General features: G+C 34.9%; 2 protein-coding genes across 2 annotated transcripts; one reads left to right on the top strand and one right to left on the bottom strand.

Annotated features, from left to right (window-relative positions):
- The first annotated feature begins 30 nt into the window (after positions 1 to 30).
- Positions 31 to 26,318, top strand: LOC136973490 (uncharacterized). Its single transcript, XM_067268224.1, has 3 exons — positions 31 to 294; positions 20,892 to 21,164; positions 25,746 to 26,318. Exons 2-3 carry the CDS (start codon positions 20,927 to 20,929, stop codon positions 26,261 to 26,263), a joined length of 756 nt encoding a protein of 251 aa, XP_067124325.1. The 5' UTR covers positions 31 to 294; positions 20,892 to 20,926; the 3' UTR covers positions 26,264 to 26,318.
- On the bottom strand, positions 1,549 to 3,101 carry LOC136973578 (uncharacterized). The gene is made up of 2 exons (XM_067268309.1): positions 2,202 to 3,101; positions 1,549 to 2,157 (listed from the first exon to the last, which is right to left on the bottom strand). Exons 1-2 carry the CDS (start codon positions 3,099 to 3,101, stop codon positions 1,549 to 1,551), a joined length of 1,509 nt encoding a protein of 502 aa, XP_067124410.1.
- Positions 26,319 to 27,699: the final 1,381 nt, after the last annotated feature.

The raw sequence follows: 27,699 nt of genomic DNA, 5'->3' as shown, positions 1-27,699 counted from the left end.
TTTGTTTCTTAACAGAACCACTCATTCTCTATTTGAACAAATATTTTTATGGACAATATGAAATATACAAAATAGTAATCGATGTAAAAAGTGTTCTTCAAATACAGAATCAAATTACTTTAAAAGATTTAGAGCAACTTCCCATATCTAATTATTACAAGCATTCTTTTAAGAAGAAAGTTAAAAATCTTTCATTATTTTATGGGATCTTTTCCATACAAGAAGAAAACATTACACTGTTAAGAAATGAATGGGAAGATAAACATCTCTGTAAATTTAAAAATGTACAGTCAGGTAAGGAAAAATTAATTTTTAATTACTATAATTTTGTAAAAGACAAAAATTGTATATTTATATATCATTCAAACTTTACTGTTTCAACTTTTTTCTTTGTGAATATTTATATTTTTATATAGATTTGTATCCTCTTTTCAAGGTATTCAGTCTTCAGATTTTCATTTAATTGTGTAAAAAGCAAAACATAATACACTTTAGTTTCTTCTTTGTACTTTTGAAATGTTTTGGAAAGATGAGTTATGTTTATTCCTTAATTTTTACAAATATTAAAATTTCTGTTTTATTTTCCTTTTCTCTTTTTAAAGATGGAACTTAATTTTAGAATTCTTCACTTAATGAAAAAACCTTTAAAATCCAGTGATGCGTGTTTCTACAACAGCTAACATTTTCAACCTCTGAAAAAGTTATGCCTGATGTGGAACATCTCATCACTGGGCTTCCGGACATCCAAAAGGAATATTACAGGTGGAAAGTTGCAATCAAGATATGCGAAAACAACAATAGGAGGCATGATGACCGGTTCTGGAACCTTATACACACATCCAGGAAATGGTTAAGGCAACAAAACAATGTTATCCTCAGAGCTGACAAAAGCAAGTCTCTGGTGCTAATGAAGAGAAGTACATATACTTCTATGATGCAAAGATACATTAACGACACAGACTTTTTTCATTCATTTCATTTCATAAAACTTTATTAATTAAAATAATTAATAGCCTCGATACCGCTAGGCATCATCGAGGTAGAATACAAGAAAAAGATAGAAATGTACATTAATTACATAGTAGAGGTTATGCCGATGAAGTGCTCTGCTGAGTTCGCAGGTACGTCGCCTTTACAAAAAGTAAAACTTAAAACTACAGGTTTCACAAAAGACATGATAGGGGGAGTATGCAATACATTACAGAGTTCACCCCTAAAAAAAAAAACAAACAACAAACAAAACAAAACACAAAGGTATATACAGAAGGTGGGTGTACCTCTACCCACTTATGATACAGGTGGTACATACAAAAATAATTACTAAGAAAATATAATGTTTTAAAATAATTACAATAAAGCTACAATTAACTTACAGTATTTAAATTGCCATAATTATATTACAATGAGCTACATTTCTGTTAACATGTTGGTTACATGCTGAGCGGGTTCATGAATGTACAGCTAGTTGTAGGATGTTGGGGGGCGCTGACAGCAACCATGAAGACCAGCAGAATAGCTGGAAACAGCAAGGACTGGAACCGAGGTGTGTTATCTAACAGTTGTCCTTTGAAAGTACTTTTTAACCATTTCTTCAAACGTTTTCTTCAAGTTTTTTTCTTGGAGTAGCATGTCCAGCTGACAAGGCCAGTTCGTGCCAGGTGGAAGAAGTGAAATAATGTTTTGACGTACATCTTGAAGCATGGGACACTGAAGAAGGTAGTGTTCGGCCCTGTCCGGAATGCCACAAATAACACAGTTTTTATTTGTAGATTTTCCAAACCTGTTCAGGTAGTTATTAAAGTTCCCGTGATTGGTGTAAAATTGGGAAAGATGATGCCCTATATCATGTTTAATTGCTATGGAAACAGCTGGAAAAAACTTTTTCGTGATAGTGTTGTATCTCATGTTCCACTTGTGCTGCCAGATGGAGAGGGCATTATCCCTCAGTTTGCGGATGATGTAACTATGGGGAGTTGAAGTGTAACCTACGACGTTGCCGGTTGCGGAGGCCGAGTGAGCCAGAGAGTCCGCCCACTCATTCCCCTCAATGCCAGAATGCCCTCTGACCCAGACGAGCGCGTAGAAATTAGTAATGGTGTTAAGTTCGTGCAGAATTTGGTTACAGATGGGGTGTCGCCAGTCGTAATTACCAATGGCCTGGACAGAGGAGAAAGAGTCGGTAAAGATGTTTACGTAGGTACTGTACTTTTGTAGTTTTCATTGCACCACCTTATAGCAGACAAAATGGCCCAGAGTTCTGCCTGGTAGGCAGTACAATGTTTCCCCAGCTTGTTGGTGAAGTTGTGCACCTCTTTGTTGTTATGGTAGGCGACAAAAGCGGACCCTACTTCCTCTTCGTTTTTAGAACCGTCAGTATAAACTGAGAGAGCTTGGTCCGGCCAAGGAATGTTAACAATCTGTGGCCAATTATAAGGTGCAGGACGTGCATTGTGTGGATGGTATGCTTCAATGTTGTCAATTATATCGCCGTTTACGTTTATGTCGTGCCCTTTCCTTAGTTTCCACCTGTTCACGATGATTCCTAATTCTTGATTTATTGGAAGCTTGCCAGCGATCACTTGTAGTGCTGCAGTTGGTGTTGTTGAGTAGGCCCTGCAGATGCGCAGGAGAGCCTTCCGCTGTGCACTTTGCAGTTTCCTGTAGATGTGGGTCTGGTCAATGGACTCTGCCCAGGCAGGAACTGCGTAGGATAACATTGGGATAAATACTGAGTCATAAATTGTACTCATAATTTGCGGGCAAAGGCCCCAATTAGACTTGGCGATCTTAGTCATTTCGTTGTAGAGTTGGTTGGTCTTATCGCTGACATTTTTGACGTGGGGGATCCAGCTCAGTCTGTGATGCAGGGTTATTCCGAGATATTTTAGGGTTTGCTCTATTTTAACACTAGTGTTGTCCATTTTAACAGTCAGAACTCTTCTATATAGGTGGGGGGTCCTTGGCCTGGTGAAGATGATCCCTTTGGTTTTCTTGGGGTTAAAGTCCAATTTATTGGCTTTGCCCCATTGCCGAATGTTTTCCAAAGTTTTGTTTGCTTTGTTCTCCAGCTTTGCCCTTGAGGAGGCTGCCACCAAGACCATGGCATCGTCAGCGTAAGCGGCCTTCCAGTCGCTGCCAAAGTCTTCTTTTAAGAAGTCATTAAAAAGCAGATTCTACAGGAAAGGTCCCAAGACGGAGCCCTGTGGGCAGCCACGGGAAATATGGCGGGTGAAGGCTTGTTGGCCAATAAAAAGGGTGGCGGTGCGGTCTTTAAGATAACTCCTGATCATGTTAAACAGATAAGCTGGGCACTGGCTTTGCTTCAACTTTAGTAGCACCATTGGCCACCATGCCGAGTTGAAAGCGCCAGCAATGTCCAGGCTGAGGCCTAAAATGTAGGAATGAGTGTTTTGGAGTTCCCTAATCTTGTCAATAAGAGAGACAATGGCATCTGTAGTGCACATTCCATTTCGAAAGCCAAACTGTTGTTGATGCAGGTAGCCTGCACCCTCGATGTGCCAGCTCAGCCTGTTCAGCAATAACCTTTCCAGAACCTTGCCCAAAATGGGCAACAAAGAGATGTTTCTGTAGTCACCGGGAGAATCAGCTGGTTTACCCTTACACTTCGGTATGAGGACGATCCTCGCCTTCTTCCAGGCAGTAGGAAAGATGTTTTTTTGAAGGCAGTAGTTAAATAGGACCAAGAGGATGTTTGGACGGTGCTCCCAAATCTTCTGAACAATGTCTGTGGTGATTCCGTCCGGTCCCGGTGCCTTGCGTGGGGCGAGCCTCTTAATGGCCTCATTAATTTCCAGAGCTGTGAAGGGAGGTGGGCTGGGGCCTTGCAGAAAGTTGTTTGTCTGAATCCTGACCAGACGTTGTGTGGAATCGTCTCCATGTGGTTGTCAGCTGGGCAAAGGGAGTCCAAAATAAGATTTATGGTGTCCTCTCTGTTGGTGCTTGTGCTGTCCTCCAGGGAAAAGCCAGCAAGGCACGAGGGTGTCTTTAGTTTGCCTGCCTCGCACTTATAGACGAAGCCCCAAGGGTCGGTGGACGCTGCTGAACAGTAGTCCTTCCACGACTGGATTTTCGCCTCCTTGATGGCCTGTTTATAAGCGGCCTGGTGTTGTAAGTATTTAAGTTTTAAAGCCTCTCTCTCATCAGTCACACACCTTTGGTACCTCTTCCTGTTTTGATTGTTGATGTGCCTTAACTCAGATAGTTTCTCATTCCACCAAGGGACGCCGTGTTTGTTAGGTGTGCGGAGTTGGAAGGTTTTGTCACACACATGGGAAAGCATATCGATCTGGGTGTCTATATATTCCTGGGCTAGATGAGAGCCATAATTTGAAGGATACAGACAAATGCGATCGTCCAAGGAGTCCAAAAAGAGATCCCAGTTTGCATTATTAGTCCGATAGACCTTGTGATGGATTGTGGAAAGGTTGGCTGTAGGGGCACTAAGTTCAAATGAGATCTGGTTGTGGTCCGAGAGGCTGTCGTTGGTGTCAACACTCCAGTGGTGAATTTTATTAACAAGATCGGAAGAGATGCATGTCAGGTCTATCCACGAGCTTCCATTAGGCCCCATAAAGGTAGGGGGTGAGTGAGGATCGTTAGCCACGACCAAGTCATTGCAAATGATGAATTCTTCCACGGCTTCCCCTCTGGGATCCAGTGCATCCCCTCCCCACGTAGGGGAGTGGGCATTGAAGTCCCTGGCTATTACAAAGGAGCTATCCTTGAAGTACTTCTTTATTTTGTTAAGCATGTGAAGCTCGTTGTTGATGTTACACTTGCCCGGAGCGTAGACACAAGCCACAATAAGGCTACGCGAGCCTAAGAGAGTCTCGATGCAAGTAATATTGTCCGTAGAGAACTGCTTGTGGAAGAACACCGAGGCCTTGTTGTTAGGGATAATGATTGCAGCCCAAGGGGTGTTGTGAGTACTATGCACAACCAGATGCCTGTGTGGGATGCAGGCCACCCTATTCCTTATGCAATAGGGCTCCTGCAGCAAGACGAAGTCAAAGTTAGAAATGTCCGTGCAAAGAGAGGATGTCGCACTAATAGACCTTTGCAAGTTTAACTGCAGAAACTTAATGTTGTTGTAATTATTCCCCATAATCTGTTCGGTTCCTTATCAAGTTTTTAATTCGTTTGTATACTGGGCAACCTTTGTCGAAAGCGCTGTGTGTGTGATTTTTCTCTTTTTGAACTTGGCAGTTATGACAGCACGGGCTTTTATTTCCTTGGGGACAGTCTTTGAACCTATGTGGGCCCGCACATTGACTGCAGATCTCCTCTTCCTCAGTACAATTTTTGCTGGTGTGCCCATATCTGCAACACCTATAACATTGCAGTATGGAAAAGTATTCTTCTGTTGTGCATCTTTCCCATTCAATATTGATTTTCTTTATTTTTGTGAAGATGCTCAATAGGCCAGCGGAGACGTCAGCTACTCAGTTGACTGTACGTTTGTTGCCGTTAGCTCCAAAAGCAAACCGAAGTTCGAAGTTTTCCCCGAATTGTTCTCTAGTATGGCTAGCCAAAATGGCTTCATTTTGCTCGAATATGCAGTTCATAACGTCCTGCCTTTCTAGGTATTCTGGTACGTGCCTGATTATTACTTTGGGTTTTCTTTTATTAGGTACCAACGTTTTAAGATTTAATGCCTGTTCTTTAAGTTCTTTTTCTATGATCCCTACTTCGGTTTTACTTTTCACGTCGATTGCGATACCTTTTCTATCGATCTTCCGAATACCTCTTATCCCCACTTTCAAACGTATGGGGTTAATTTTCTCTCTAATAATGCGTTTAGTCTCCTCTGAGCCAGCAATGTTTCCAGTGGGGTAGACTAGCAGAGTACTCAAAGAGTTAGGATTGTTAGGTTTGGTCTTGTAATTAGACATCTTTAAAATTTCGCTGTACGATTGTTTGTGTCCGCAGTTTTGTGTCCCCTCTCCCAATACCTTGTTTATATCCCTAATGCTAGAAATTCCATCCTCCAGTTTCCCAAAGGTCTCAATAGCCCTTTGTAGATCTTCTTGTGTAGCTAATTTAGAGATGTTTGACTCCAAAGTCACTATACGGTTGCCCATCAGTTCATCGTAATTACTTTTACTAGTAATGGCTTCCTGAACCATCGCTTTAACTTTAACTAATTCGGAACCCGTGTGCTTTATAGCCTCTGCCACTTCACTAATGCCTTTTTTAGTGGCCAGACTAGCAAGTTGCTCCTCCACAGTGGAGAGCTGATTGCTTGCTAAGCTGCTTTCGAGTGTGCCGATTAACTTAAGCCCTTGACCCATGATATACGTAAAATGTTCCCTTGCCCCCATACGGGAATTTGCATTCTCCAGCAGGTATCCTTTTAGATCATTCAGAATCTTGTAAGCTTTCTTGCCATATTCCGAAGAATGATCATCAAACGAAAGATCGGGGGGGATAACAATTTCCCCTGAGTTGCAACCATCCGTGGACGGCATGATGGAGAGTAGTGCAGTGATAACCACAACAATAAAAGGCCCGGACCCAAAAGGCACAGGCCGAACCAGCGAAACGAGATAGATACGAAAACACTATAATAAATGATAACTATGTGAAGAGAAATAAAACGAGAACTAACTAGGAGCTAAAGGAAAAAATAAATTAATAACTAAATGAAATAGTAATTAAAGCAAAGAAACGGTCCGTGGCCAAAGAAGAAACCCTTTGATGACCGATAATTAAAAGAAATTGACCGGGTGAAGCAATGGGATGGTGGAGAAATAGGGGCACAAGTTCGGAGCGGACTTCGCCAAACGGCGCCAAATACGCCGATCGGCGTATAACATGTAGATACGGGAAAAATAATAGGAAATATACGCGGACAAAGCGTGTAGAGAAAAACACTAGAGGCACAACCGAAATCCGTAAGAAAATAATCCCAAGAACCAAACGGAAGCCCTTGGCGAACAAAAAGCCGAACGGCGCGAGATAGCCGGACAGCGAAACCGGCCAAAAATAAAGTTAAAAGCAAAACAGAGAACACCGGGTGCGAAAAAGCCAGTGCAAAATAAAAAAAAAAAAAAAAAAACGTTAAATTAAAAGCATGGAAAGCCAAACAAAAAGCCGAAAGCCCGAACGCGTCGATACGGCTAAGCCCCACCGAAAGAGAACAAAAAATGCCATCGTTAGACAATCCTTTGTCTAACGGGACAGAACAAAGACGCGAATAACACAACTAATAAATAACGTACAGAAATAAAATTTATACACGAGGTAAACGGCCGGACGGGCTGCCAAAAACCGTCGAACAATCGGTCCAATCGCGGGCCGGTAAAGATCACGAAATAAAAACGTTAAAAAGTAAAAAACTAATCGGCGGAAGCGAATAAAATAAACACCTACTGTTAGCCGACGAAGAGTTCTATCTAACGAAGTTTGTAGATCCAGAATCGGTTACGAATTTGCGGAGAAAAATCGATCGAAAAAAGGAGCGAAGTTCCCTACATGGTCTAAGCATGAAACCCATCGGACCAACTTTGGCAACATGTTGAAACAGCATTGACTGTGAAAACGTAGATGATGGATACCTCCAAAGGTTGCAGGCACATGTGAAATGTTTCACACAAACCAAGTTAGGTAGGGAGTGGGGCTTGCGCAGGGCAGTGGTGGTGTCCCCTGACGTGCCAAGGCTGTTTGCCTTTGCCAAAACTCATAAAGACCTACCCTCTCTCAGACCAGTCCTAGATAAGGCTAGATCCCCCACCAGGGCTTTAGAATCTGCCATACACAAACTTGTGTGTGACCAAATGAATGTGTACCCTTCGGCCATCGGGAACCCGATCCAGCTGGTGGAGTCCTTGAGGTCTCTCATCACAACCAACTCCACATGTATCATGGTTCTCGATTTTGTGTTGCTATACCCGTCCATTAAAATACAACCGTGCTTCTGCAAGATCAGGGATGTGTTACTATCCCGCCTCCATGCCTATCCACACCGCAAACAAATCCTAGAATTAGTGCACATCCTCTGTTACTCATCCTTTTTCCAGTTCAATAACAAAACGTACGTACAAAAACAAGGTGTCCCCATGGGCAGCCCTCTATCGGGGGACTTATGCGAGCTAGTGATCAGGAGACTGGAACAACAAATCATCCCTTCATTCCTTCCCAACATCCTCCTGTACAGAAGATATGTTGATGACATCCTTATCATATGGAAAGTGGAGCTGGACATCAATAAGTTTATCAACACAATGAACAACAACCCGTATGGGCTAAGCGTTAAATTGGAACAAAAAAGCAACACCTCCGCGCATTTCCTTGACTTGGACATTCAAATAAGGAATAATAAGACCACTCATAGGGTATTTTATAAAAAATGCCATGTACCTTTGTTCATCCCCGCTATCTCCGAGGATCCATATTCGTATAAGATCGCGGCTTTTAGGGCATTAATTAAGCATGCGTTCAAGCACAGCTCAAAATATGAAGACACATTGGCCAAGCTCAGCCATATCCAGGAAGTGGCATCACAACACAGTTATGATAGGAACATAGTGTACAACATAGCCCGCAATTACACATAGGGAAATACTCGTAACAACCTAAATGCCATCATTTAGGTTGTTACGAGTGGGGTGGGATCCGTGGATAATAATGCAAGAAAAATCATAGAGTACAACCACCATCCAGATGCAATATACAGAGAAATTTCATCCATCACCCAAAATAAAATAGCTTATAGGAGGCCAAGGTCGATATACAGCTTCGATACAGATACAGCTACAGATTACTTCGAAATGGGAAGGACAGTTTGGACATGAAACACGCACTGGGGTATATGCGGTTCCACTTTGGGATGACAGATTTAATAGCAGTTTGGTTTATGTGGGTTCATCCAAACGCTCTCTCCATCAGCACCTCTGGGAGCACAGGTATGATATTGCCAACAATAAACAATCTACCACACTGGCAACTTATGCCACAGAACCGGGAACCACAGCAGACCTCCAAAATGCTCGTATAATCAGAATGTCACACCGTACTGACTAACTCAGAACATTGGAGACTCTGGAGATATATGTGGTATGATCCAAAAGTTCGGGGACTGCAGTAATCTATGACAACAAAAGCATGTATTTGAAGTTACAGCATATGAAATGGATTCTACCAAACCACCTCTACGTGTTCAAGTTAATTTCACCCATGTCATGTGATTAAACCGCATGCGCTGCTGTTTTTTTCTGGAGATAGTTACCGTTGTTCTGCGATGTAATAAAAGTGGAGTTTCAAGAACAACATCCAACATTTTGACTTCATCATGGTAGAATCACCGCACACCTTTCTTAGCAATTTTAAAGTCTCTGTAGGTGTTTTACCTAAACGCTGACAAAATTTAATGTTGGAAGTCGTTCTTGAAACTCCACTTTTATTACGTCGCAGAACAAAGGTAACTATCTCCGGAAAAAAACAGCAGCATTTGCGGTTTAATCACATGACATGGGTGAAATTAACCTGAACACGTAGAGGTGGTTTGGTAGAATCCATTTCATACGCTGTAACTTCAAATCCATGCTTTTGTTGTCATAGATTACTGCAGTCCACAAACTTTTGGATCGTACCACGTCTAAGGCGGGATTGCAGAACACATGCATCAACTACAAGGATGCAATTAACATCTTGCACGCCTGGAAATATTGTTATGAGGGAATTGCACACCCACAAATAACTTCACATTGATTTATTTCAATTTATATTCAAAGTTCAGCAAACGTAATATTACGCATGCGTAAACGACATCTCAACACGAGCATAATGTTCCATCTTATATTCCAATTCCACAATTTCAAAAATTGAATAGAATTCGCTTTGATTATTTGTTCTGTTCCATTGGTATTTGAAATCTCTTATGAACTGTGTCTGAGGAAGACCCCGAAGGGGTTGAAAATGTTAGCTGTTGTAGAAACATGCATCACTGGATTTTAAAGGTTTTTTTTCATGGAGTGAAGAATTATAATTCATCCAGTATATATTAAGCAGTATATTTGTTAATTTTAGAATTAAAACTTTGACAATTTTTAGTGTTTACTGTGAATGTATCACATGTATAATTCATTATTGTTGTATGTGAGCAATTTTCAAATAGCTGTACCTCCAAAACTACTGAGAATAATACCTAAGTTCATATAAAGTATTTTGCTTACAATGACCCATACTTTTGTCTCTCAGTTTATTTCACTTTCCTCCTGATTCACTATATATTTTTAATTGTATTTCTCATATTACTCTGTAGTTTAATAATATACTGTATTTATTCAGATATTCTTTTCTTATCATATAGGAAAGATTTAGCCAAACCATTGAAATTACTCTTAACAATCTGACAATTAAAAACATATTATCAAGCCAAATTTAAAAGCAGGCAGAATTTTTCTTCTTAATTATATTTGGATTATTATTTACTTGAAATCTAATGATTTTTTTACCCGAAAAAACAGACTGGAAAAGGAGATCATAGTTTTGTTAAACTAATTTATCAAAGTTTCTGAAAATGTTTAAAAGAAAATTTTTTTTATTATTTCTAAAAAGGACTAAATTGGATTTGACATTAAATGTAAACAAATTTTTGATTTTAATGCTTATAAAACAAATTGGAATGAACATGTTTTTGGTACAAGTAATTCACAACATAGTCTTTTTATAATTAAAATTTTAGTTTCATTTATATTAAATCTGGAGAAAGCAACACAAAGTAATGATGACATATTTTCAGATAAAATACGCATTAGTTTTTACGTGGCTTTAAGCTGTTACTGTTTATATTTTCTTAATAAGAATCAAGATAGTTGGTTATTAAAGGCTAGAGGGGTCAGGTCCCACCAATAATTTTATTAAACAAAGTAAATTCAATAACAAAAAGCATCTTGATTTAACAAATTATTGTTTACTTTATTAAAACTAAATGATTGTTATAAAAATAAAAATTTTTTTCTACCAAAAAATATATTCATCAACATATTCTAAAATACTTGGAGTCAGCTCTTAGGTAAATATCATGAAGTGAGATTTGATCTAAAATGCTCAGAGTTACCATTAGTTTGTGCAGTGGTGAAATGTGTGCAGTTTATGAAGCATCAGGGCTAACTCTGTCATGTCTCATTTCCAGTGTATTCTTAACTATACATGTGGGAATGTGCATATCTCTAATGTTTTATAATTCTTTTATAAGTTTATATTTTTTACTGACTCAGTAATTTATAAATATTACAGGTATCCCTCGCTTAATGTGGTTTTGCTTGAGGGATTTGATTAATGCACAAAATTAATTGTGGCAGAAGTTTTAATTAATGTGGCTATAACAGCTGTCTTTACTTAACATAGATACTGTATTTGATTAATGCAATTTTTGATATACACAGTAGCATTGAGGGATTAATTAACTGCATTAATCAAGGAATACCTGTATATAAATAAAATGAAAATGAAGATATTTTGTAACTTCAACATATTTATATTTTAATGTAAATACTATCAGCCAAATTATAATTTTACTCAATCATAATTCTCATGTTTATTTTTTCCATTTTATATCATAATTTATAAATCATTTGGTTATTGTTTTTACTCATTGCATATTTTTATGTATTAAATTTGTTTCAATTTTAAATGCCTCTTAAACATTTTGTTTTTAATATTATTTATTTTACTAAATTATCAATGCTAATGAATACCATAATTACAATGGCTGACAAAAGTTTTGCATAAAGTACATAAACAGCTATCACTTTTCTACAAGTTAAAACTTTGATAATTTTTTTTTTCTGGAGATATATACCCTATGACATCCTGTCATTCTGTAAAATATTAGGCAAAAATATTTTATTCAGCATTTTGTTTATACAGCATTTAAATTATGCAAAACTGGGGATACTGTAGATTACCACCTATTAAATTTCGGGACCTTGAGTATATATCTGAACTGAGGGGACCGAGATGAGTTCAACGATACCCTACTTTTGGACCGGAGACGAAAAATAAAAAAGCTATCATAGTTTTTAAGTTATCATACTTTTTTAATGCTTTCATGCAGACGGCACCATAGTTGCTAGTGCTGCCATCTTGCAGTAAAGTCTGCAAACAAATTTAAAAAAAGCACTCTGAAAGGCAAGAAATTGCACAAACAGTCGAATGCCACTTCCTTTTTTCCCCTTTTGTTTAAGAACTACCGTGAATCAATAACTAGTGACGTTAAACAATTGGCAGCCTGCCGGCGGCTCCCCTCATGGGGGGAGTCCATCGGAAGCATGAACAGTCGAACGTCAGTTCCTTTTTTTCCTTTTGTTCAAGCATTGCAACTCCTGATCACGATAGCACGGTCAGCTCGTAGTACTAGCTGACCACGAGTGATAGCGAGGCAGGAGCCGTAGCCCCTGAGGTCGACGAGTGCGAGGGTGTGCAAAAAGGACTTAACTCAAACTGTAGACAATCACACTGATTGTCTACAGTTCTCGTGGATCAACATCTGCCTTTGTTGAAGGTATATATGGCCGACTTGCTGGACTGCCTGTTAAACATGCGATAGGCTTAGCGGAGAGAGCAACGCGACTCCCGATCATCGTGCGATCGCCGAAAAAAGTATGATAACGTTCTTATTTTTTGCCTCCAGCCCAAAAGTAGAGTACCGTTGAACTTGTCTTGGTCCTCTGAGTTCAAATATATACTCAAAGTCCTGAAATTCCATAGGTGGTAATCTATAGTACACCCGCAAAACTTTTGCATAATTTAAATGCACAGTTTGTTCCATTTTCTGTTTAATATTAAATAAATAAAAACATGATGACAGATTCATATTTTGAATCTGTCATCATGGTATTCTTCATAACTTTGTTGAGTAATAACATAAACCTGTATAAATAAATAAATAAACCATGCAAAAATAGACTTATTTGTTAAAATCCTCATTTTCTATTATTAACCTAAATAACTTTTTTTAACTTGGCCTGATTGAACTAAGTTGGATATATTTATTTCTGATTAAGGACATTCTAATATCACAAAAGTTGATACTTACCAATATCAGCATTGGGTATCAAAATGGAAAATCTTGCCAGCTGTCATTGTTCAGTCTGGCATTGCTTTCCAGGTGTTTTTACTGTTGAGTAAGTACTGTACTCATTACAATGAAGGTTGAGTTGGGTTCCAGAGCAACAATTAGTAGTTTATTATTTACTCCAGGGAATTGTTGAATCCTGGCTATCTGGGTTTAGAAATTAGTGTGTCATTCAGATGCCTTGTATGATAACTTATGTACACAACCTTTTGTGTGTAGACCCAGACCTACAGTCCTACTAATGGACTTTGTGGATACTACTCTATATGATGTAGGATGGACAAGAAATTGTTGATGAAGAGGTAAAATAATGTCTTTACATTGAAAGTTCTTTACTGTGTTCAAATTCTACAAATATTAGTTCAAACAAATATATACAATTTCAGTTGTAGAATTCCATTGGATGACAATTAAGTTTAAAAATAAAACTGAAGATAAAGTCTGTTAGAAAAGGAAATGCCATATATTCACTTTCAATGTTCTGGAATACAAACTTTTGATGACTGACCGTTCTCTGTAGGCTATTTAGTCATTAAAATTATTATTATTATTATTATCAATCACTTTATTGTAGTAAGGTTACCTTGTTACAGGGGGATCTAGTAGTTAATATTACAATTTAATTTTAATTTTGCTGAAGATTAGTTACATAAATCTTGGATATACAAAGAATCTTTGAACGTTATCACGTTAGTTTCAGTTTGAACATCTTTTTATACGTAAACAATTTAAGTCATACAATACTTCCTATGATGCTATGTTTGATTTTACAATATTTTATTTATATAGGAGAAAAAATTGTAGATCTTATACATACTAATAATCGATAAATTGTCAAGACAAGATCTAAAATTTCGTTCGTGAGTAGATGCAAAAATTTCTTTTATTTGAAATTTACGTTGAGCATCTTCAATAGCTATGCACGCTGTTAGTAAATGATATAGAGAAAAAGGCCGAGATTTACACCAATAACATTCTTTAGCGAAGTCAATGTATACGTTGTCTATCAATATTGAACTATAATTAAGCCGCATCTGAAGTAGCATACGTTTTACATTTAGGTTAGAATTTACCGTAGCAATACACGATTGAGATGGAATATGTAACATATTCAGATACCAATGGTGATAAGTTGAATTTAATATAGCGACTTGATCTTTAGCAATAGATTGTGACAAAGCATTGTTCATCATTAAGGAGTAAGCATATTTACAGTTGATTTCGTTTGAGTTAATCAACAAGGATGAAATACCATAAGACTGAATTATCTCGTTGAATTTTTGATACCATGTACGATAATTATTGACTGAAATTTTACTTTGATTTGCCATTTCGAGAAATAGAAATTTTATATTATCATCTTCAGTGTTTAGTATCCGGATGTAAAATTTTAGTAACCGATTAAGAAATAGAGGAAAAAGTTGATATCGGTTTATTTCTGATCTAATTGCATATCCAGGAACCGTCCGCTCAATATGAAGGAGTTTGCGTAAAAATATAATATGATATTTCTCCAGATCTGAGTAAAAATCCAAAGCCCAAATAGGACTAGCATAATAGAGTGCTGGAACTACAAATGAATGGAACATATTCAAGTGAATTTTTAAATTCGAAATCCTTAATCTTGAAGCTAAATATATAACATTATTAATGAGTTGGTTAATTTTGATATTAAGTTGGTCCAGATGTCGGTGGAATCCACCGTCCCAGTTGAAAGTAACTCCTAAGTATTTGATTTGGTTAACCACATCAATCGGTTGATTATTTAAATAGAAACTTTTTTCTTGGTTTGATATTTTAACATTTTTTCTAATTATGAGAATTTTAGATTTTTCAGTATTAATAGTTAAACAGATGGTATTTAAGTAATCATTGACTAAATTGATTTTACGTTGCAAAGTAGATCGAGTTGGAGCTAGTAACACAAGATCGTCAGCATATAGAATGTAATGATAAGTGCGGCCATTAATGTAAATTCCTTCATTGTCGTTGGAAAATAGATGGTCTATTTCACTGATATATAAGTTAAATAAATAAGGTGACAAAGGTTCGCCTTGGAGTAATCCCCGGTGAATTTTTATATCCGGATAAGTTTGATTATTATGAACTATATTAATAGTATAAGATGAAAATAAACACTTAATTACATTACAGAATTTGGTACCGGCCCCTAACCTTCTTAGCCTATCAATCAGGATGGAAATATGCACAGAGTCATATGCTTTGGAAATGTCAATAAAGGCAGTAAAAATCTTTCTGCGCTTACGCTGGAGATAATTTTGAATTATTAACAATAATAGAAAAATAGCTGACTCGGTTCCTTTTGATTTAGTAAAAGCATACTGATATTGTGAATTTAAACCTAGTTTTATAGACCAGCTTTGAAATCGAGAGGCTAATATTGAAGTGAAACATTTTCTTAAAACGGATAATAAAGCAATAGGGCGGTAATTTTTGGGATCTGTTCGGGTTCCTTTTTTATAAATCATTAGAATTTTTGCTGTACTCCAAGACTTTGGGTATTTTGAGTGGTTATAAAAATGATTAAATAGGTCAAGAAGGACCTGCTTGCCAGATGGCGGAAGTAATTTAATGAATTTATTTGTGATTTGATCCGGTCCGGGGGATGATTTCGGTTTTAGCTTCCGGATCGACACTTCAAGCTCCTCGGCAGTAACCTGTAAATCGAATATTTCGTTTACTGAATTTGTCAATTCGATCATTGGAGAAGTACTTTTTTCTGTAAATCTATTATAAAAAGTGATCCAGTCAGAAAATTCAATATGAACTGATTGTTCTATATTCGGCCGTCTAAATTTCTGTATCGTTGACCAGAATATGTCATTATTTTTATTTTCTATTATTTTTTGTTGTAACTTTTTGAAGTAATTTAGTTTTTTGGTTTTTAATAGGTTGAAATAAGTAATTTTAAATTGCCGGTATTGTTTAAAGGAATCGGTTGTAGATAGTCTTCTAAACTGGTGTAATGCTTTAGTTTTTTTATTTTTTAACTTGATACAATCAATGTCGTACCATGGGTTTTTTGGACCACGAATTTTCGGATTTTTGATCTTCCGAACTTGAATAAATTCTTTTAGAATGCCTTCGAATTTAGAATAATACTCTTCACCGTCTAGCAATCCTTTAGATATTAAAGTATTCATTTTACTGCTAATTTGAGCTTGAAAACATTCGTAATTATAAACAGTTGTCTGGTAGTATGTATTTACTTGCCTACTGTTGAAGTTGGCTTTTAGCCCGAATATAGATCTGACTGGAAAATGGTCCGATGAATCAGAGTTTAGAACTTGGAGTTCGGAACATAAGTCCACAAGCAGTTCTGAGCAGATTATTAGATCAATAGTTGACGTACCGGAAGTAGTAACACAAGTATATTCTGAGGGGAAATCCTTTTCAATTCTTCCGTTGAGAATGAATAATTGTGTTTGTTTCATTAGCTTGAGGAGATGATTTCCCAATTTATTATATTTATCATCTTTAGATTTACGGATATTTTGTATTTTTAAATTCGGACCTTTATAGTATAAGTCCATGGTTTGTGCGATACGGGCATTAAAATCTCCCACTATGATTACATACGGAGATATGTTTTTCAACTTTTCGTATTGACGAAATACTTCTTCTAAGATCAGTAACTGTTCGGGAGGGATATATATTACCATAATTATCAATACTTTATTTTTCAGATTATCGATGATTGAATTGGAAATTAGTAGATGAACAATAATGTAATTATTGTTTTGCTGAATGAGTATAATATCGCCTAGCCTTTTTTTAATTATTAAACTAAGTCCGCCTGAAGGTCGTCCCGGACCCGTAGATTTTTGAGCCATTTGCGTAACAATGTAATAGTTTTCTTTATCTTGAATCTGGGAATCAGGTGGAGAAGTCAACCAAGTCTCCGTAATGGCTAGAATGTCTGTATTTTTTAATAGGTAGACAAATTCTCTGGTAAGGATTTTCTTTGTAAGCCCTTGAGAGTTCCAATTGACAATAACAAAGTGGGAATTTCTTAGACCACAACTGTTATTATTCGAAGCTTTTGTTTTAACATATAAAGAAGTTGAAGATCTTGTCGGATGACCAGATGTCTTTCTTAATTCTTGATGAGGGTTATTTTGATAGATAGTTTGTCATTTTGATTGTGATGTGGGTAAAATGAACGGAGTAAAGGAATCAGAAACCACCAGTCCCTCCAAGAGGAGCTATAGGTCAAAGAGTGATGACCGAATAACAGACTATCTCCTCGTAGTCTGGAGAGATGTCCCTCCTTCTTTAGCTCATAGTGAAATGGCAACAGCTTTTTCCGCCGTAATCTGGATCCCTTATTAAGATCTTGGGCAATTTGAGTGTCTTTCCATTCATTCGATAAGTTTTTTTGCTTCATTTTTATAAAGTTCGTAAAAAAGATATTTCGGATCTGTATATTTTTAAAGGTTAATTTAATGTGCGGATATTCCGATTTGGAGATTGAGTTCACGGCGAGAAGATCCTCCATTGAAAATTCTTGTATGTTTAGTATTGACTTGATTGAATTAAAAACTTCTACTTTATTGGGTGGTTCTTTGCTAGGATATCTGTATAATATTACGTTATTACGATACTGTTCGTTAACCAATGAGTCCATTCTAAATTGCATGCTTTCGTTTTCTATCTTCAATATTTCAATTTGTTGTTCGAGATTAATAATTTGTGAATTCATCTTTCTATTTTGGTCTTTAGTTTCCTGTACATTTTTACGAATTATATCTAATTCTTCTTTGATAGTAGACATTTGGTTAAGTATTTTTTCGTTGGAGGAAGTTATCAAATCGGAGATTTTACTCCATAATGTTGTAATTGAAATATCGGATGTATTCGTCATGTTAGGGGAAAGAGAAGGAAGAGGTTCAACTGGCTCACCTGGAATAACTGCACTTTGAGGTTCAGTGCCGAGGTTCAATCCAGTAGACGCAGAAGGGAGTACAGAAGAGTCTTTTTCGGTATAAGCATTGTAGTCAGTAATGAGTCGAACAGTAGAAGACGAAGATGAATCTTTTTTTCCTTCTATTTTAGTACGATTGAGTGGTGGCCTTCCCCTTTTTGCCGGAGACCGTTGCATCATACTTATTATTAGTAAATTATTCTTATCAATTTAAAATTTAACTTTGAAACTCAAAAAGTGGTAAGTATGCGATTGACGAATGTCGGTCTTCCAGTGAAGCTAAGTGCGTAGAAAAGTTCACCAACAGCACCGAACGACAGTAACGCCCCCCCTTAGTCATTAAAATTTGGGTCCACCAGTTGCCAAGTAGTCTTCATTCCCTGAACACTGGGAGTTTGGTCGTGGGTTCATGCCTTGCTTGGATGGGCTGGCCATGTGGAGTTTTCCAGGTTTTATCCATGTCTGTAATGCCTAAATAGGGCCAGTTTCCCTTAAAAAGACCTCCTGAAAGGCATTCTCCTAGGCAGATCACCTGAGTGTTGTGTTGCTATAACTAAACAAACAAACAAACCATCAAAATTAAAACTTCTTTAACACGTTAACTGCCACCTGTAATATGATATTTTCCATTTTTTCAGGCCACAATGAGAAAATTTGATATTTAATATTTTATTATGATATAAATAAAAGGGTCATTATAGTCGGTAAAGTCAGTAGAGTGAAGATAAAAAAAATATATCAGGGTACAACAGATGACTGGCCATCGTATGGCCTGAAACCGGAGACTATAAGACCATGAAATATTTAATATTAATTACTTTATATGTAACAAAAGAGAATAATTAAACTAGTTTTCGATATTTTTTCCTTTTTTAACTATTCACTATTAGATATAAATAGCTTTTTATTAAAAAAACTACGACAGCCGGCCGTCGGACCACTTCTGAGGCCATACGATGGCCGGCAGTCGGAAACAAACTTCATAGACATCCGCGAGAGGCCACCACTAGGATGTAAAACAACGTCTTACGAAGCCAGGATAATTTAACCTTGAGTGAAACTACATTGGTTATAGCGACGACGGGCGGTCGGATGGCTCTGTACGGCCTTAACTAGTACGACCGCCGGCGCGTCGGATGGCTCTGTACGGCCCTAATTAGTACGACTGCTGGCGTGTCGTATGGCAGTTAAAGTGTTAAAAGCACAGAAAAAAATATTCAATTAAAAACACAAGTTTAAAAATTGGAACTGGCAATGCCACAGATGTCTTCTTTCCTTCCATCCTTACACTTAAGAATGGAAGAGCTTTTTATCTACTAGAAGTAAATGCTGGTACATGTAGATTTTTAACTGCCCCCTGGTAATAAATCTTTGCAAAACAATTTCAAATGTAGAATTCCATCAGATGGCAATTAAGTTTAAAAATAAAATTGAAGATAAAGTCTGTTAAAAAAGGAATCACTGTGAGAATCCAGGGTTAGTAATTTAATTTGTTAAATTATATAACAAGATTTTGTTATAATTTTTGATAGAATTTTCTCTGTTTTGTAAAAATTGTATGAAGTTGAAAAAAGAACTTCCTGTTTAGAAGAAAGATAACACAGTTTCTTCAAAACTTATAGTTAAGTGTGGGATTTCTCACACACTATCTGCAAAACTGCCCAACTTCCGTCATGTGTCAGAAACATAGAGGGTTTATTTTAAACAATTTGATTGGATGAGATTTCTTATAAAAGGTGATAGGTCACTAAATGTCAGCTAGTTAGCTAGCTAGTAACTAACTCTGTTTAACTTGAGTATAGTTAAACTTAGCTCATCTCACTTGATCTTTTATGATGCAAGTTTGGACTTATGGTGTCTAGTCATATAGTTCGTGTATTCTCCTCAAGTAGTCAGCTCATCTCATAATGGAAGACTGCATGTCATCTAGGTAATATAATTATGTAAACTCTCTCTCTCTCTCTCTCTCTCTCTCTCTGCACGTTACGATTTAGTTAGTGAGGTATTAGTTTGAGTTATCTTTTTCAGGAAGAATAATAATTAGAAGTTTTGTTATCATTTTATGTCATCTTGGTCTGCAAATTGACTGCGGTGGTGTCAGGGATCCTGACTCTGAGACATCTTATCAATCATTAAGATTAATAACAGTCATCACAAAAGTGTGATGGGGTTGACTTGAGCTATGAATATCTCACAATTACCATTTACTCATTTTCAATGTTCCAGAATATAAACTTCTAATGACCGACCTTTCTCTGTGGGCTAAATGGTGATTTCTTTTTTTTTAACAGATTTTAATCTTCAATTTTATTTTTTAAAGTGTATACAAATCATAACCATTTAAAACATCACTGATGGTCCAAGTTGATTAACAAACAAAAGTACTGTATAATGTTTAACTAAATATTTATTTATACTGATAAATAGTAATCTGAACTGTAAGCATATATTGATTTTAGAAATAAAATAGGATGTGATAAATTTATTGATATTTGATTATTAATATTTACTATATAAGTTAATGTAAGATTCAGTTTTTGATTTGGCTACAAAATCTGGTTTTGGTCTGGCCTTTATCTGTCTGTGAAAAATGTAATGATACAGATCCAATACCCAAAGTAAAATATTGATAATGGTATCATTTTGGGCCAAAAGTGTCAAGTACAGAAAGTACTGTGTTGAAAAGTATCTGTATTGTATCAGTATTAGCAGTATTGGGATGTCTCTATTTCTGTTTAATAGTTTGTTTGTTGTTTCTATTTAATTATTTTTCAGAAAAAATAAGAAAAATATAAATATTAATATATTTTCATTAGCATACTGATACTATTTTTGGTTTATTTTCAGAAAATATTGTAACTCATTGTAATGCATATATAGAAATGTTAATGGAAATTTATATTTATTGCTACTTAATTTTTCATGCTACAAATGGAATAAAAATTGAAATGATTAAGTCTGAATTTCAAAGGAAAGGATTTTTAAGTTTTTTGAAAACAAAAACTATTATTGGCATTATTAAAAAATTTGACAAAGTATTTCAAATTAAAGATAGTTCTGTTGTATTTGTTAAAACTGATATTATCAATTTATCAAGAAAATATTCCACCGACATTACAGGTAAGATTTCTTTTGGATTTATTCTTAGTAGACGATATGAAAAACATAATGTAAATAATATAGTATTATTTATGTTATATGATTGTTTTTGTAGTATTATAATTATTTATATTAATTAATCAAATTCAGATTAATTTTATATTAATTGTAATTGTTAATGATTTTGTCAAATTACAGAAGTGTATAGTTATATTTTTAAATACACCTAGCCCTCTTTTTGCATGGTGGATTCATTCCAAAGAATGCCATGTAAAAAAGTATTTTTATTTTTTACACATAATCAGAAAAGTCCTGAAAGACAATTGATATCTACCCCCCAAATTAACAAATTTACAAACATAAATATAAATGTAACAAAAGAAAAAAGACAATTAATTAAACTTAAAAATTGTATAATGGCATTTTTTAATTTAAAACCAGAAAAGTTAAGAGATAAAATTCATCAAAATTTTTTAATTTTCATAAATACAATAAAAAAAAAGGACCTTTGAGATACACCAAAATGAAAAAGTGGAGTCAAACACACGTGATGAAGGTTGTAGATTTTTTGCAGGAACATATAAAAACAGCCTATCATAATAAATAAAACAGTTAAAAAATTTAAAATGAAGTAAGTGATTGAAATTTTTGATATGCTCAAAAAACAAAAGAAAACCTAATCTAATCCTTGCAAAGTTAGCATTCTGAGTATATTGTAAATTGCATAATTTACTAAAAGATAAACTTTTTCAAGAGCTCTAGCAATTTTATCTAAAAGGGGAGGTGCAGCCATAGACGTAATGGGTATTTCATAATCTGTGCTAGAGTGAAAATTAGTAAAAAAAAAAAAAAATTACCGTATATTTCCGCAAATAAGACAATAACAAAATAGTATTAACACACTTCACGCCAACATAAAATAAAGAGTAATTAACACATTTGTGTTGCGGCGTAATGCTGGGTATTCTAACTCCAGATTTCTTTATCTCCTTAACCGGGTCAAGAACAAATTATTTCCAAAAACCTTCCTCTGCAACAAAGAACAACTCACTCTAGTACAGCCTCCGATACCGTATTTCGGCCATTTATCCCTAAAAATAGCATGCATATTTAGAAAACAGGGTTTTCTATTGCCCATTGTCCCTCAACCAACCTTAAGACGTATGTTGTGCAACGATAGAGATTTTCTCACGTTAAATGAGAAATTGAGAGTTTACGAAATCTTACTAAAGCATACATTATCAGGGGAGGAAATTACTTATATAGGAGCAACCACAAGAATGCTACACACCCGCATTCTTGAACACCAAGATGATATCAAAAACAATAAACCAACAACAGAATTAGCTAAAAAAAGTACTAAATCAAGATTATCTTCCACTTTGGGCACACACAAAAATGCTAAAACCTTGCAATGATCAAAGAGAGGTATTCATATGGGAGAGTCTATACATAGCCACCTTAACACCGTGCAATGCTCCAACATTAGAAATCCCGCAATTATGGGTAACATTATTTAAACAATCTAAATTATAAATTCGTCTCTGTTAGGTACACCACAAATACAGCACCTCCATCTTTATTTTATATTAGCGTAGCATATTATATCAGCTTGTTTTTACATCCACAATATTTATTGCATTTTAATATGTTTATTGAATTCCACGCACGTGTCTTATGTAATTTAAATAGTCCGTTAAATAGAACTAAGTTGTTCGAAAATCAAAGTATTCGATATTGCCTGAAGATGACAATCGTAAGTTGTTGAAAGTACTTGCGTTTATATGTAAAACTTTACAAATAACTGTTAATAACGCCGCAACACAAATGTGTTAATTACTCTTTAAATAAGACAATAGTTGAATCATTAAAAAAGACCCCGAAAATCTGTGGTTGTCTTATAGGACAGATACAAAAAAATTAGATTGAAATTTATATAAATTAAAATCATTATAAAAAATTGGACAAACCATAATTATTTACTAGTAGAGAGTAGGGCATGTCCACAAAATAGAATAGCCGATACGACATTTTTGTGAATAGTCAAGGTTATTACCCGAATGCCCGAATCAGTGCGAACATTTGCAACAGTAGCAAGGCAGAAAATAAAATTTGTTTATTCGAAAAATTATGGAATGGGACATAATTCCGTATACGCTATACAGTATTATTATCCAGAAGATGATCGCTGATCTAAACTAAATTCATAGGCTGTTGATAGTTTGGGGGTCGTCTTATAGGACAGATATATGCTAAAACTACAAAACTTTTACGAAAATCTATACCTCGTCTTATCCACGGAAATATATGGTAGTTCTTAATGCACTTTTAGATAAGATAGGCTTACAAAATTGCCATAATATTCCACTTCTAATAGCCAGAGATTTAACTATTTTATCAATATGATTTTTAAAAATGAGCTTACTATCAAAGATTATACCCAGATTGTTGAATGGCATAGCATAATTAATAGGAGTAGAATCAATGGAAAAAGTAGGTGAATGAGGATTACGAATTAAATCAAAACACATAACCACAGCTTTCTGCATACCATCCCGAGATTAGCATAATCAAATAGATTTTTTAGCAAGCAAATGTACACTGTAGGATCTTTGAATCGTAACTTATCAACTTAATGTCATTGGAGTACACGTACAGTACTTGCATTCTTTAAAAAATGCTGATAGAATCCAGAACTTCAATGGAATGAAAAAAATAAGCAATTTACAAAGGAAATACAAGCTTTTTTTACTCTAACATCATTTATCATTAACCTTATTTGTATGTAAATATAGTAAACACAAGATAGCATAAGAAACATAAAATCAATATACAGTATTGTCTGATGTAGGAACTGTGCTATGCTATGCTTTAAAAAAAAATGAATATGAAAGCAGAGAGTTTATAAATGAACTCTCTATTTCAACAAAAAGATAACTTTTTTACCAATAACAATAATTTTAACAAAAAGATAAATCTAAAAATTTTCAAATAAACTGTATTTTCCTGTGTAAAAAAATTGATCACAAAAAGAGGATTAGTTTCTTTTTGTTAACTACATTATTTCAAAATTGTGTAAATATAGACTACATAAAAAGGAGACTAGGTATATATGTGTTTTAATTGTTCTATTTTGTTTGTTAACTGTGTACCGTACAGTATAATCATAGCATATGGCATTTGATCTAACACAAGATTTGATTGTTGAAATGATGACAGTTATAATTTAATACTTTACTCAAAGGACCTAAAATAATAGTGCTATTAAGTAGATGATTAAACTACAAGATATTATGGCAAATTATTAATAATAACTGATAATTTTATGACATTTGGTTGTTTGAATACATCAAATTATAGTTTAGTTTGTATGTTAATATTTACAAAGTCAAAGTTCATTATTTTTGCATTCGGTAATCTGGTCTAGTCTAGTAATTTGGTACTCTCTGTAAAGTAGCCATTAATCTGGAATTGTCTGATAATTCAGCATACTAGTATTTCATGAATTGAATTTGTTTGGATATGCAGACTGCTAAAGACCCTGAGTGGAAATCAAGATGAAGTTTAAGGGTGCAACTATGCACATTGCTGTTGATCACATAGTCTGCTTGGAAGCTGACTGGAATCAACAGCAATTTGTTAGCACTTGTTTCTGTCAGATGCTTTCTTTACCTAATATATGGTTACACCACAGTTGCTGAACAATTTGTGTAAAAATCTGATCAAGTGTCCTCCTTCCTTCCCAATGGGTGTATGAAGGGACTACAAAAGAGGACACTTAACAGTTTGCCCACTTAAAGTTTTTTGTAAATTTCCTAAGTTTTCAGTCGAGAGTAAGTGAAGCTGATCTGAGATGGTTTGGCCATTTAGAAAGAATGGGAGAAGAGCAACTAGCCAAACAGATGTTTGAAAGTAAAATCAGAGAGGAAAGACCAAAGGGACAACCTAAATGAAGGTGGATTGATAGTATTAACCAAACTTTAGAGGAAAGGAATTTAACTTTACTCCAGACTAAAAACTTGACTGTTGATAGGAGAGTTTGGAGAAAAGTAGTGTATGTAGTATAAAAGTTTTCATCATGTTGACCTGTAAACCGTTTGGGTATCAGCTGGAAAGGATGATGACGATATAATAAATTTTTAAATATTATGAATAAAGAAAAAAATTATACTTTTATAAAAATTCAAGGGAAAAAAAATCACATTGATACCAACAAGATTCAAAACACCAACCTCATGATTTATGAAACTGGCACAGCCCCATCGAGCCACCAAAGAATAGAACTTCTAAATGTCTTAAATAATTGCGCAATTTTCAACTTTAATTTTGTCATTTAATTTTGAGCATTACTGCTTGGCAGATGTCAATTGTTGGGATGCAGTATAACCTCACTGTGTTAGTGTTGCTGACTCCAACATCATGCCATCCTCCATTAGTATTTTGACATATTACATTGCTTTACTTTTTATATTCAACATATTTCTTTGTAATGATAATATTAAAATCAATAAACTATTTATTTAAATCATCTCTTTTAATGAATTTTTAGTTTTTTTGTTTCTATTTTTATACATAAAAATTATATTTATTTATTATTGACAGAAATTGAAACATCTAGTGAATCTTTAGAAGAAGAGAGAGATTCCGAAGAAAAACAGAAAGAATACCAAAATGATGGTGAGCATTTTGAAACATTGGAAACTTTTGGAAAATTAAATTGCAACAGTGATTTTAAAAGGTGTAAAAATCACAGACTGGCTACCGTTTTTATCAACAGTGGAAGAGTGTGTGCTGTGACTGAAACTGTTGGATATGTCCAAGTAGATGATGATATCATGAAAATTATAGTGGATGTTGTATACGTGGATCAAAAACAAGTGAAAAATTTACATGTTGTGCATACCAAAAACATAAATTTTGTTGCAATAAAAAGTGAAGGAGAATTGATAGATTATTGGAAAATATCACTTGCATGGATTGGTACTAAACCTGAAAATATTCCATGTGCAATAACACATAATTCTGTGTGGGAGACTATCAAACTTTTATATGAAAAAAGATGGAATGAATTTAGATGTCTTGTTCTTCCAAATTCCAAAACCTTTTTAAGAAATGAGTAAAATTTAAAGGTCGTGAATAATGTAAAGTTAATTTCCAATTTACTCTTTGACTATTGAATTATATTTTCTAATTTCATGTTAATAAAATATTATAATGTTTAATTTGAAATTAGAATTTCTTTTCCGGTTTGTTATAATTTATTACAATTCAATGTTTTCAATATATTAATTCATTTTATTTATTTTTAAAAATGTATAAAACTCATATAATACAGAAAAGAATGTATTATGGAAAGTGTGCCAAATGTGTACACGTAATTGATATGGATAACTGTGATATATTTTTAAATCCCTGCTTCAGAGCTTCTAGTTTTCTAAAACCAAACTTATGTAAACAGATGATGCTGTAATATTTTCTTAATTATTGATGTATGTTATTAAAATATAGAAACGTTACAAATTTGACTATTTAAATTGATTATTGTGATTTCTAAATGTATTTAAATATTAGAAATTTTCATATAATATGATCTCATATAGTAACATACAGTAAATATTTTTGAAGTCAAATTATCCTCAAAAATCACCAAAGAAATTTTCTCCAGTACAAAGAGAGATAATATTAAATAGAATTAATTTTCAAAATAAAGAATTAGTATAACTTCTTTTTCTAAGACACACTGTACCCAAATCAACTTTAAAAATGTAAAATAAATAAAATGATTATATTTTATATTAAAAAATATTTTGTATCGTTTTTACTTACAAGCAGATTCATTTATAATCGGTAAAGAAACTGTACTGAAAGTATTCCACTTGAACTATACACCACAGCAAAAATCAGTACATACACTAACAAGCATCTTGATGTATGCTTTTAAACATTATTCTGTTCAAAGTAGAAGCAATAAATTTATGAACACCTTCCACTCAGCTGGATATGCAAATATTTGCTACTTTATGCCTTGCATAGTCATCAATATATAAACAAAGGTTAGTATAAAATTTGGTGCTGTCTGTGATTGTTGGTTTGTGAGCAGATCCTCCAGAATTGATATGGTGGAATGATTATGCCGTAGATTTGTAAACTGAACGGGTCTACTGTGAAAACATTCTTCATACATTGAGGAAACTGATTTTGTTGCTCCTGGATACGGTAGACTGCCAACAACCACTATTGGGGAAGATCAAATTTTGTGTTGTCTTGTCATGAAATTCAGATCTGATACATTTATAGAGTGGACACAGACTACTGGATATAGCTTTATCTCAACAAAATGCTATCAACAGGCTAAATCATATGGGCTCTGGCTCATATGAAAGTAACCTGAAGCCCATATCAGCATAGGAAGTGGTTTACATGGCCAAGGACTACCTGTCCTGGTTGGAAGCTCATTGGTGGTAGGTGACTTGATCTGATAATTTGTCCTTCCTAGTCATATACAGAACTATCAGATGGAGTCATCGATTTTAATACATGTCTTCCTCTTTTTTGT

Source organism: Centruroides vittatus, unplaced genomic scaffold (assembly GCF_030686945.1).
Source record: "Centruroides vittatus isolate TY-2023 unplaced genomic scaffold, ASM3068694v2 contig_1074, whole genome shotgun sequence".
NCBI lineage: Eukaryota > Metazoa > Arthropoda > Arachnida > Scorpiones > Buthidae > Centruroides > Centruroides vittatus.
This window is presented reverse-complemented; position numbering and strand designations above follow the sequence as displayed.